The sequence below is a fragment of the Porites lutea genome, chromosome 10 (genome assembly GCF_958299795.1).
Source record: "Porites lutea chromosome 10, jaPorLute2.1, whole genome shotgun sequence".
In the NCBI taxonomy this organism is placed as follows: domain Eukaryota; kingdom Metazoa; phylum Cnidaria; class Anthozoa; order Scleractinia; family Poritidae; genus Porites; species Porites lutea.
This window is the reverse complement of record NC_133210.1, coordinates 11,902,524-11,915,358: the sequence shown is the minus strand read 5'-3', so window position 1 is coordinate 11,915,358 and position 12,835 is coordinate 11,902,524. Positions and strand designations below refer to the sequence as shown.

At 40.4% G+C, this 12,835-nt stretch overlaps 2 protein-coding genes across 2 annotated transcripts in view; both read right to left on the bottom strand.

Moving 5' to 3' along the window:
* Nucleotides 1-239: 239 nt before the first annotated feature.
* The window catches only part of LOC140949510 (D-inositol 3-phosphate glycosyltransferase-like), a 172,579-nt gene continuing 159,983 nt past the window's right edge, over nucleotides 240-12,835 (bottom strand). The window contains exons 3-4 of the mRNA XM_073398670.1: nucleotides 3,043-3,281; nucleotides 240-431 (exon numbers count right to left, since the gene is read on the bottom strand). Of these exons, the coding sequence (XP_073254771.1) occupies nucleotides 240-431; nucleotides 3,043-3,281 (431 nt within the window). The remainder of the gene's footprint in view (nucleotides 432-3,042; nucleotides 3,282-12,835) is intronic.
* On the bottom strand, nucleotides 4,076-5,254 carry LOC140950709 (D-inositol 3-phosphate glycosyltransferase-like). The gene has a single exon (XM_073399951.1). It carries the CDS (start codon nucleotides 5,252-5,254, stop codon nucleotides 4,076-4,078), a length of 1,179 nt encoding a protein of 392 aa, XP_073256052.1.

Genomic DNA, 12,835 nt, shown 5'->3' with positions numbered 1-12,835 from the left:
GTAACGTCCGGTTGAAGTTGCCGTCGCCCCGAAAACGTCTCTATCTTAAGTTCCCTATTGTTAAATGGTCTATTTTCATAATGTATTACCTTTTTGCAGGGTCTTTTTGGATTCCACAAGAGCCAATTCTCGAAAACTACCAGGTTTGTCTCTGTAAAGTGATGGATAAACTCCAGAAGAAGGGGTGCGAAATGCTCCACTTTGAAAGGGATCACTTCCAACTGAATGATCGTTATCACCTATATGACGATAACTGCCTTCTTTGCCACTGTGAGGTGTTGTATTTCCTCTCGACCACGAGGCTTTCCGAGATTTATCACCTTGAAAACCACCAGGCTTGTCACTGTAAAGTGATGGATAAACTCCAGAAGAAGGGATACGAAATTCTCCACTTTGTAAGGGACCACTTCTAACTGAATGATCACTTTCACCTAAGTTATATTAAAAGTAAAATACAGTCAAACCTGTATATAACGGCCCAGTATTTAGCGGTCACCCTGTATATTTAACAATTATTCGGCCGAATGGGCTATTGACTCGGAGGCCATGAGGGCGATAGGAATAATTGTTATAGTAAAGTCCAACTAGCTGGTCAAAAATATCGAGACAAAACAACTTTAGCTTACAAAACGCGTTTCAGCCTCCATTGTTTTGTTTTCAAAGCCGGCGCTTTTCACTACTAGCTGGGCTATAACATATAGCCTAGTAGTAGTTCAACCAATCATAACTCAGCATTAACAATAGACCACTAGTTAGATTTCACTAATACACATTATTACGATCACCGGAGAACTTCCCAAAAATATTGCCATACATTTTTGTGGAAGATGAGCTGTATAAAACGGTCACCTCTATACAACGGACGAAGTCACCCTTAAGACTTTCCAAATGCAAGATTTCATTATTTTATACGTAAATATAACGATCTCCAAATTGGATTACGATCAAACCATTACGTAGCGAACCGTGAAAAACCTCTATTCAAAAGCTCATTAAAGTCTCACTTAAATACAACTACGTATTTTACTTAAAACGACTACAAACACTTGCCATCGCCGGTGTCCCACGTACCCAGATCTCCTGTCGACGAAGCCAAAGGCGAGATCTGGTCAAGTAAGAAAATTCAATTTTTTGTTTTCCTACTCGAACTGCCTAGATTGTGAGGGAGTGACGTCATCCTTTAGAAAGTTTTCAGTTTTGCTCAAAAAATTATTGTCCAAGTAGTTTTCTGTCTCAATCGAATGTAAAATCCTTTGTATCTTATCTTAAAAAAGAAATTAAAACTTTCTCTCGCTCTTAAGATAAAGACCTTGGAAAAAGAGAAGCCAAAAAAGGAAATATCGCGTACAAATTGATGTCATCAAAAAGAAACAAACAAAAACAACAGCAGCAGCAAATTGGTTGCCTCATAATTAATCTGTACGTAGCATAACAACGTTTGTTAAAGAAAAATTCACGGCGGTTTCAAATTCCTCGTTTAACATGGCGGCCAGTTTGAGTATTTACTTCAAGCATACGCTCTTTCGTCGCCTGTCACATTCCTGACAGGCGGTCACGTGCACAAATCAGATTTGACCAGATCTCGCCTTCGGCTTCGTCAACAAGAGATCTGAGAAAGAGATTACAATGCAGCAGTTAACTTAAAATTTTATCACAGCTATTGTAGCGCGCCCTCAAACCGAAACCTAGTAAGCGTCAATGACTATATTTGTTACCTTTGTAAAAAGGTAACAAACGATTGTTTTGAATACCCCCAAAAATCCCTAATTAAATAAAGCCTACCAAAAAATACTTGCCAAATTTTCCTACCCTAAAAAATTCCGGAATCAAAAATTTCAAACCCAAAAAAGTCCTTCACTCGTCTGCGTCACTTAAAATCCAGAGTATCCGGAGTATATCATGTTTTCGCGCGAAAGCTCACCTGATATTTCATTGGTAAATATAATATATAGATTTAGCCAGGGCTAAAAGCGAAGCTCTCTTTATAGTTTGTTCAAACAAAATATAAAATCGTGTAATGCTAAGCGGCGAAGGCAACGCCGGAGAACGGAGAAAAAACAAAAATAGGTCTAATTAGCAAAAAAGCAACTTTGCAAGTGCAGCACACTTTTTTTGTACATTTCTTTGCCGTTGTTTTGCACGACCACAACGTGAAACGGCCAGAAACTTTTTTATGGAGGAAATGTCGTACGTGTTCTCATGCCGCTCATTTTCTCCTTGCATTGGTGGCTGCTAGCATTTCTCATTTTTTCACCGCCGCTACAAAATTTTCATGTTGTTCTCCAAACAAAAAATGTCTCCTTTGTTTTTCATCTCTCGCTCTAGATCTCTGTTGCCCTTTTTCTCGTTGAGTTTCGCTGGCCTGCCTCTTTTTCTCTTTTTCTCTGTCTTTCTCTGGCCCTATATTCCAAATGTGTGGACATGACAATTAATCTAAGCTTAATACTTTAGAAAACACGGATGCAGAAACAATTTACACTTTTCGGTTTCGTCTTTATTGGCTCTTTAGTTGCCTCTGCTTTACAGACGCTGTTGGCTATGCGATTTCCCTCCTAAATAACCTTGAGTTGCATTTGGGTTACCATACCTGTTGATTGAGTTATGTCACATTGGTATGCCTGTGGTGCGGACGGACGGTCGGGCGTACGGTCACGTGATTACCAAATTTTCTCGGATGGGTAGATTACCACATTTTCTAACCCATGGTGCTCCGGAGGCGCGCTTCGCGCGCCAGAGCTCCGCTATAATAAAAATTAATATTTTGTACACCGACAGTTTTAGATTCTTAGTTAATTTTACATAGAAATGGTCAGTTTTCATACATTTCTGTGCTACATTTTTACTGCTTAGTTAGGTGCCCTCTATTAGCTGATGGTTTCCAGGCCCTCTGCTAGATATTTTTTACTGACACGTCTGAACAAAGTTTACTCATTCATTCATACACTGACCGAACTTGTTTAGACAAATTGGGTCGCATAGCTAGCAATATAAGACAATATTGACACGGTTAAAAAAGACCCAAGAATACCCACCCTGACGCACTGTTGATTCATGAGGTGATTCTGTTGCTATTGAATTCCGTTGTTTAGGCCTGGCTTCTTGGCTGGTTGGTCTGATTTGAGCTGCCGCAGGTACCTCCTTGCTGGGTCTCTCATCACTTTTCTTTTTGTCGGGTAGTTTTGGAAAGGAGGTGTGAGGCTCTGATGTCCTTGGGTTTGGGGATTCTGCTGCCGTTGCCGGTGTCGGGGTCGACGTCTGTCTCTTTTTGCCTGGATCATCTTCTGCAGAGGTAAAAATCCGCATGTTGCTGGTTAAGAAATATCCACTATGTGTTCTGAGCTACCTCCCTGAACATGCTAAAGTTTCATAGGAAACTTAGCATCACGGCATAAGAACAGCGCGGTTATCTGAAAATGATCATTCAGCCCTCTTGAATGTACTTTCGAGAAATGACTCTAATATCAAAGACGTTCCCGCCCAATAACTGGGACAGGAGAAGATAATGGATTACCCGCCCTTGATGGGAATCACTGTTCTTTTTGGAGGGAGAATATTTTGAAGACATTAGTGTTGCTAGAAGCTTTTGTCATGAAAGGCGGATGTATCTGCTTCTCTACTAACAGGAAAAACTGTTATTATTTTTTCACTAAGATTTTGTCCCAATAAAGAATAGTTGTAAGCCATGCTCCTCAAAACCATTACAAAATGAACAACAGCGAGAAGAAGAAAAGCAAATCCATCTATGGAGAACTTCTCACTTCCAGACATTTTTAGTTTCATCGGAAAGAAGTAAAGCAATGAAAAGAACAACGACGGCTGCAGTCCTTGTGCAATTAGCCTCCAACGCAGGCTTATTTTTTGGGGGTGGGAAATATGTTTCTTTATGTTCGTACTGTCGTTACTACCACCTTTGATTTTATAACTTAGTAACGAAGGAAAGTGTAGAAAAAGCAGCCCTTGGGTAGGACGTTATTTGAATAGCACCAACTACTCCTCCACTAAAGAATTCAACATGGTGGTTACGCTTCAGCAGAAACTTAAACATTTGCGCCCCTAAAAAAACCTGGACGTCATGCTATAAACAACACTCACCGTTGATCAAAAGTTTCATTTTTCTGAGGAGCTCCTCACTTTGTTTCTCCCATTTGTACTTCTCGGCGTAACATGCACGCAATTCCTGACATTCCTGAAATGCTCCTTCATTGCCTTTCTGTCGTGTAGCTTTAATGGCGTCAGCCCAGTCCTCTGGATCTTCAGAATCCACGATAAAAGCTGATCCACGAGGTATCTCTTGAAGAGCTTCTCCAAATCCACTGTTTTGACTGACAAGAAATGGTATTCCTGCCGACAGCGCTTCCAGAGCTGTCAAGCCGAAACCTTCCGTTCGAGAAGGAATGACCACAAGATTCGAAGCACATAAGAGGGTTAACAGATCTTCGCGGTTTTCAAGATATCCTTTAACAATGAGCTGACTTTGTAACAAGTCATGCTTGAGCAATTCTTTAGTCACATCGGATTCACTCCCTTTGGATGCGCCCACAAAAGTGAGATGGTAGGACTTGTCGTCTAGCTTGGCGACAGCACTAGCAGCGATGTCGTAACCTTTAAGTTTGAAATCTTCCGTGTCACCTCGGCCAAATACTAGAATTCGAAACTTCTTCCCCTTCATTAAGGATACATTTAACGAAGCAAATTCATTAAATATACCTGGCGTGAAATTATAAACTACTTTCCCGAAGTAGTTGAGGTGGGCTGCGTAAAATTCTGTTAACTTTGGTCCAATTGCTACGACAAGATCAGCCATTTTGCACAATTTTAGCTCCGCCGATTGTTTTTCGTCGCCTTTGGAAATGGCCCTTGAATATTCCTTGTACACTGCTAGTTCATCGGGCGCGGTGTGCACTACTTGTATCCATTTACACTGATGATACTTGCGTATAAACTGTGCTTGTTTTCCAAGTATTACACCATGTCCAACGACAAAGTCAATCACGAGATCGTCTGGTGGGGTAGTCAACCAGTCAATGGGGTCATAGCCTGGTCGCTCTTCTGCCTCTACTATTTTAACATCGTAATTGCTAGCTTCTCTCTTATCTTCATAACAACAGTTACATTTTGGAACAAAGAAACTGACCGAGGTATTGGAAAGCTTGGCCAACTGTATGGCTAGCTCCCTGTTCATGGTTGATAGACCGCCTTTGGAGGATTTCCATTCGCTTGCCAAGAGTGTAATGCATATTGGTCTTGTAGTCATCACTATCTTTTAAGGTTCGCCCTCAGACATGTTCTTTGTGGAGATTCTGTCCTTAATGTGAAGATGAAGAATGGAAAGACTTAAATTCCATAAGTACGAAAGAAAGTATAAACTACAGCAGGCTATTCTTGGTGAATTAAGATCTTGTTCAATCCATTTTGTAAGGACCATTAGGTGTTCAAGGCCTTCGAACATCGGTTCCGCGAACAATACTTTTCGGTGAAAGAAAAGCCATTTTGGGAAAAAGCACCTTCAGGTTTCTGTTATTACCGGAATCATTTCCGCCTGCTCTTCCTCTAGATCTATCTCATTAAAACATTGCGAGTAAAATATTTGTACCGCATATTAGTTAGGTCATACGTGTGAGTTTACCTCATGGCTCTGCAACTTCTTCTCTGCCTATCCCCCCGTGCATTTGTTGGCCATTTGCCTTTTTTGTTTATTTTTTGAAAAAAAAAATGGAAATTGAGCCGGCAGAGTTATAAAAACACCAGAGAAAGAAAAATTAAGTCTAAAGTACTGTCTTAATTTGAATAAGCGCCATATTTGAGCTCACTTGGGAAAGCGCGGCCCCGATGAAGCTGTTTTTCGAGGAATTCAGTATTACTAAGAAAAATAATACATACAGAAATAAATAAATAGATAACGATTAAGAAGTAGCACATCTGCTAAGTGGTTCTTTGTCTACCTGATTACTAGTCGAATTGGAATTTTTGGGAAATGTTGGTTTTTTAGGACAGGGGAAAACCGGAGTACCCGAAGAAAAACCTCTTGGAGTAAGGGAGAGAACCAACAAAAACCCCAACACCCACATATGACGTCAACGCCGGGAATGGAATCCGGGCGACATTGGTGGGAGGCGAGTGCTCTCACCACGCGCCATCCTTGCCCGTCAAAAAAAATTATCAAGCAAGTTTATCACAGCATCCGAAATTTATCTTAATGAAAAGCAATTCTCTTCAGTTCAAAGTGATTATTTTCACCGCTGTCCAATAAGTTTTCTCTCCAAAATTCTCGCAATACGTAATTCTGTTGCCAACTAAAGACACCACTGGTTGAAAAGGGCCCAAAGAGAAAAGGTGCCATCAAAAGACGCCTCTTTTAGCCGCGGTAAATAGACAATATACCGTTAAATTAGGAAACAAAAGATAGTCTTTGCCGCGTTTAACCCTATTCAGACTGGGGGGGGGGCTTTTCGAACCCCCCCACCGGCAAAATCGTGATAACTCCTACACCGAAAGAGCTATGACGTTCAAATTTTCTGACTTTTCCTAAAATTTATCTAGGAACATTTTGGTATAATTACCATGTCCATGTGATTAATCATGTTGCCATGGCAACCAGTTTCTGACATATAGGTTTTGGAAAATTTAAAAAATGGTGATTTTTTTGTTTTAAGATCGCGTTTTTACACTTATAGTGCTTTTTGTTGTTAAAATGGTCTTTGCTTGGGACTAGTTTTTGAATTACATCAAAATGTTTCAACATTGAATATTTGGGGGGGAGGGGTGGGGTAAAATTTGTCACTTTTTTGCTTTGACAAATATGTTGCTCTATTTTCCAAATAACACTTCCAAAGTCATTTGTTTGGGTAATAAACATTAGTTTGATACTTCTTTTATACATTCTGAGCTTTTTCCCCTTTTAAAGTTGCTTTAAATTATAATTGTAACAAAAAAACGGAAATCCAAGATGGCGGATCCAAGATGGCAGATCCAAGATGGTGGACAACCATTTCAGATTTTAAATTTTATTGCTTCCTATTGCTTTTTCTCGCTGTACAAGTGTTTCCTTGTTACTAGTTCATAAGAAAGGATAACAAAGAGATGACTTTACCAATATTACTGATATTTTACGTATCTAAGTGGAAAAATAATAAGAAACATTGAAAAATCGGAATATGACGTCACTGTGACGTCATCATTGGGCGTGGCAAGTCAAAACTGGGTGTGGGGCTTCTTTGTACGGAGATGATCATTGTGTGTAAATTTCATGACCCTAGCATTATTGGTTCCAGAGATACAGAGGGGGGGGTCCGAGGAGCCCCCCCCCCCCCCCCCAGGCACAGATTGACCAAAAAAGCCCAGTCTGAATAGGGTTAATTGTAAAATAACTGCACGTCCTCAAATAAAAGTCGCATTTGAGGCGACAATAATTTAATAAGCGGGGCTTATTCGAGTTAATACGGTAAGCTTAAAATTCAGTGCTATCCCTTACAGGGTGTTTAAATCAACGAAACAGCATTCGCAAATTAACTGCTGAATGAAGTCAACAGCAACTGAGTGCTCAAATAAAAATGTACCACAGTATGTGCGACCCAAATGAGGAGGACCCGGACCTACCAAAAGTTTACTATCACACCAGAAAAAAAAGAAATGAAATTTCTGTCAAAAGTGTCACTTTAAAACATAAACCTTCCCATGGCAAACATTGACAATTTCTCTCAAAATTCTTTTCAAGCTTTTATAATCCCCCCTGCCAGCCCTCCATGCTTAAATCTTGTGCATTAGCTTTGCTTACACTGACTAAGAGAGACAGTATTCTACATAAAACCGGCCGCAGTGTTAAGTTGTCAAATGTTGTGGTTATGTACTCTATAATGATTCAATAGATTTCAATCGAGGTAGAAAATGAACAATAATATATTCCCCAACCCCAGGCAGCAGGCCTGAGGCACGGTGGCTTGACAAATGCTCAACGAATGTTCAGATAGTGGGGAAAGGCACCATTGTAACTGACTGAGACAATTTAGGCAAACATAACCCCAGCATTCTCAATCTATATACTTATATTAGTAAATAACATCAGGAAACACAGATAGTAAGGACTACTGAAAGTTTTTCAAACAGTAATTCAGATTAAACTGTCTACAGAATCAGAACAGAACATGTCCTGTATTAAATCAGCACATGGGTGTCCTAAAACTGAGAATCCGCAATCCGAATAACAATAATAAATAATAGAAGTCTCCCTCATTTATACAGAGCTTTATCCTCAACTGTCCCAATCGAAAGCACTTGACAGCTTGTTGCATTAGTTACAATTAACTGTTACACGTTAAACAATTTTCTTGCAAGTTAATCTTTTTTCGAAAAGAATTGTCACTTAAAAGTTAGCAGCATAGTGCTTCGTAAAAATCTACCACAATGTCAGCGACCCAAAAAAGGACCTTCCAAAAATTTATCATGACCAAACTAAAAAATGAAATTTCTGTCAAAAATATCACGTTATAATATCAGCCTTACCATAGATCCAATGACAGTATCTCTCCAAATTCTTCGGAAAGCTATTATATCGACTCGCCCTCTCCACCTTTGATGTCTATAGCCTCTTCTCTGCGTTTTCCTTAAGGGAGACAATACGGCAACCAGTGTTATGCTCAACAACAAATGTCCAGTGGGGGAGGGGAGGAGGAAGTTGATGGAGCCATTTTGGGCAGACACAAGGTCACGATTCTCAAGAAAACTTTGAAGTTAGAACACGACATCAAGATACATAGAAAGAACGGACAAGTAAGAGTTTTATTTTTTATTTTGCAAATCGGAACCGTAAATTATGTACAGAACATATGACCTATATAGTGCATGTCTGAAAAATAAGGTAAACAAAAAAGACTTTCTACATCCCCGCCTGTCTATTTAAGGATCACCCGGGCTCAAATGTACCGGGTTGTTTATAAAGCTAGTTGTTGGGTCTGCCAGGATTTCTATATGGGTAAAACTAAACGTTGATTGCATGACAGGAAAACTGAACACTTCATATGATATCGGAATACACAGTTATTACTTCAAAGTCATAATTCAAGTTTACTCTTATAAAAGTCTGGGGTGAAGGCTGAACGCAGCGTCTGAGTGGATTCAGTTGTGTGTGAAAAGATTCGCTTCTTACTATACGTAGTGTAATAAGCGTGAAATTAGAATTTGACTTTGAGGTGCCACCATAGAAGGGGACATTGGGGTTTACAGTATAATTGCGGTATTGAGCTTTTTCTCAAGCCGTATTTCGTTAATTTTGATTTTAATGTACGGTATTGCGGTATAATCTTGCCCTGAGGTTTACGGTTTTTCATCCTTTTGGCTGACGGTATTCGGTAAAAGAAGACCCTCCACAGTATTGCGGAACCGTTAATTTGCGCTCTCCAGTCTAAGACAGGTCAATAACAATATGCCACGCAAAACAATGTATAAAGCTACAGAGGGTAATAAATGATGAAATTGTTGTTGCATGCAATGACCGGGCAGTTTTCGATCGTTGTAACGATAAACTCGTGATCTTACATTTTCTCGCAATGGCTGGGGTTGATTGCTGGTGCATAAATGCTTGAGAAAAACAACTAAAAACACGGGAGAGGGAATACAACTTCACGTAAGCGTGACCGATCATAAATGCAGTATCCGGGTATTCCGTCGATTAGCGACACGTTATTTCGGTATTTGCCAATTTTTCTTACGGTATTGTGGTATTGGGTATCACAGTAACTTTGCTTGGGTTTGTATTTAATGGTGTATAACAGTGATATGTTCGCATGTAGTCAATTGTATTAGTTATTGTATCTATTTTAAGATACAAAAAAGTAAAAGTTATTAAGCCATAAAAGATTAAATCATACGCAGTCCGAGTAAATAAAGACGCTCTGAAGAACTTACCAAGTGCACTGCTCCAACAAAGGCGGAAGCAATATTTTATAGTTCAATATTTTATGGTTTTTGCTGCTCACCGACTCAGAATAGATCACTGAAGCTGAAAAAAGTAGCCGCATTGTCATTAAGTCCCAAAGAGCACAGTCCAATATATATCAAGCTATTTCTGCAGACGAGTACCTTGATAATGCTTTTCTCCTCCAAAACAAAAACAGAACTATACGCCGACTATATATTCCCGCTGTCCAAAAGGAGTCTTCTGTGTCTTCTGACTAAGGATTACCGATACCAGTAGCATCTAAGACCGTATAAGCTTAATGTACAACAGGAACGCTTAATAAGTGAAGAACATTGATCATTTTCATCGCTGAAAGTTCACCGGAGCTATTTTCCCTCATCCTCCTTTACGACAAAACTACATGGCAAAGGCTCTCGGGAATGCCATTGCTTAGCCTCACACGATGATGTTCCAAGTGCATCGTCACGCATTCTTTCCGTGACGTGTGGCAGGAACGCTTACATGGATGGGAGGCTACGGATTCTTAGCTGCATGGTGTTTCTCATCCTCGGAGACCCAGGGGCAGTTAGTCGGGTCGATAAAATGTTCGTGGTGAAAGTTTACGGTAAGATCGTCTCGATCTTACCGTAAACTTTCACCACGAACATTTTATCGACCCGACTAACTGCCCCTGGGTCTCCGAGGATGGGTGTTTCTTGGCTTTGCGGAAACCATTGGTGTGGATATTGTTCAGTGTCTTTTCAATATTTTGTACTAGAAATACGTTATCGCAAAAATGTCGCGAAGCTAAAAAGGGTCAGCAATAAGAATAAACAGAAACAAGCCTGAGGGTAAAAATACGATGAAAGGAAACACAAAACAAAACAAAACGAAAAATAAAAAAAAATCAAAACTGAAAGTAGCCTTGCTTTGATTTGAACTTGCACCCTACCTTCCTCCAGCGCTAACAGTGAGGCCTTATACCACTGGGCCATGAGACCACTGCACAGTATGTTTATTAAAATCAGTTTAATTTTAAAACAGCCTTGAAGTATTTTTCTCTGCCATGTACACTGTTTGGACCTTGTAGAGCTGTAATTATCATAAATTCAAAGATGAATTTGAGGAATAATAGCTTAAACGAGTATTTCAAAACCATTTCGCATTGTTTCCACGTTTATCTACTTTCGGGCTTTATATCGGCCGTTTCTTCTTCGCTGCTCTCGCTGAAGTGCAGGTCGCCGTTCTTTCGGTGTTATATCTTCCGCGGCAAGGATTTCCAGCAACTTGTCCAATCGGGCAATTGTTTGCAACCAGCTGGTTTTTTTGTTTTTTTTTTTGGCCTCAGAAATACTTTGCGATTCGCCAGGGTACAGTAAACAGAGGATGCATTTTACCTCGGGAAAATTTTATCGCCTGGGGCTTTTATATGTCTCGAGAACAATATAGTTTCCCTTGACAGCTACGTATACCCCAAAGCGATAGCTAGAGAAGAATGAAATACTGAGGTTGCTAGCCAGCAGACGCTCACCGGCGAAGGTCTAAATGACAGAACCGCATATAGCTCACGTTGTGAAAGAAACGTGCTACGTCTTCGCCTGTCTTCACCTTGCACGTTGAATTTATTAGCGTACGAAACAGGGGCGGATCCAGGAGGGGGTGCACTCGTCTCTTGCTCTACTTCAACACCAATAAACCATTAAGTTTTTTTTTTTTTGGCAGAATACCAGTTGTATTAGAAAACGGCAGGTCATCTCAGGGGGGGGGGTGCGCACCCCCTACACCCTCCCCCTAGATCCGCCCCTGCGAAATAACAGCGAGATGAAAAGGAAAACGTCTCTTTCATTGGCTAGATCCCTGAGCATCTTGCCTTCTTGAATTTACGCGCCAAATAATTCAACTGTGCGTGAAAACCTTGGGAGCCGATATCAGCAGTGGGACCCTCCCAGAATTTTTCCCCCAGGTAAAACAGAACCCGAGATGAATTTATCTCGGGGGATTTTTGATGAATCTGCCCTAGCTCAGGAATCGGTTTTACCTAGGTAAAAATCTGTAGTGTGACCATCCGTAAACTTGCACAGGATGCCCACTATGTTTGTCCGGTTGAAATTGTAGCCGCTTTAAAAAGCGGTTAAAAATGCTTTTGGTGATGCCTTTTTTACGGCAGAAGTATTTTGCAGAGAAAATGGAAGCGATTTGGACCAACAACGTTACAACAACAACGAGCTTTATTTGCATGATCATACAAACACATACAGTATTGCAAAAGCTCATCCTCGGAGAACCAGGAGCAGTCAGTCGGGCTGGGTTAAAAGGCGGGACGAAAGTTTTCAAGCATGGGCGGAAGAGCCCCTGGGTACCGACTCTCACCGGACCATTTCCAAACGGTCAAGAGAATGCTGGTTCCTGATTAGGCACAAAAAATGCTTTGTATTGTTGTGCCCAATCGGCGAACAGTTTCTCCAGGGTTCTTTTAGTGAGTTCGTACACGACGGCTATTATCCTGCCACAGTTGCCCAGTTCGTTCACCAAGCTTTCCTAACCAGAAACGAAGGAACTACCGATGAGTCGAAAACGTTTCGGATACTATCAGCATGAGCAATTCAATTTGCACTGAGCAATTTCTGTTTCTGACGGATCACAATGTATCGTAAGTAACAGGAAGTTTAAGATAAAGCGGCGACGAGAAAGTAAAAAAAAGCAATAGCTTGACAAGGCAAAACAACAAGCACGTGCATCACACCTTTTTGTATATTTTCTGAGTTGCGATCACTGCACGACTACCACGTGAAAATGCCTAATTTCACGTTTTGTGAAGGACGTAAACAAGCAATAACAATATTTTCTTTCTCTTTATGAACTTGGATATTGTTGACAGAAATTCATCTCCAGAAGAGTTCGCTTACGTTTGACAAAGTAAGTGAGTTGGAATAATCACGATAG

Coding starts and splice junctions, on each gene's coding strand:
- LOC140950709 (XM_073399951.1), bottom strand. CDS start 5,254: ATGACTACAAGACCAATATGCATTACACTCTTGGCAAGCGAATGGAAA.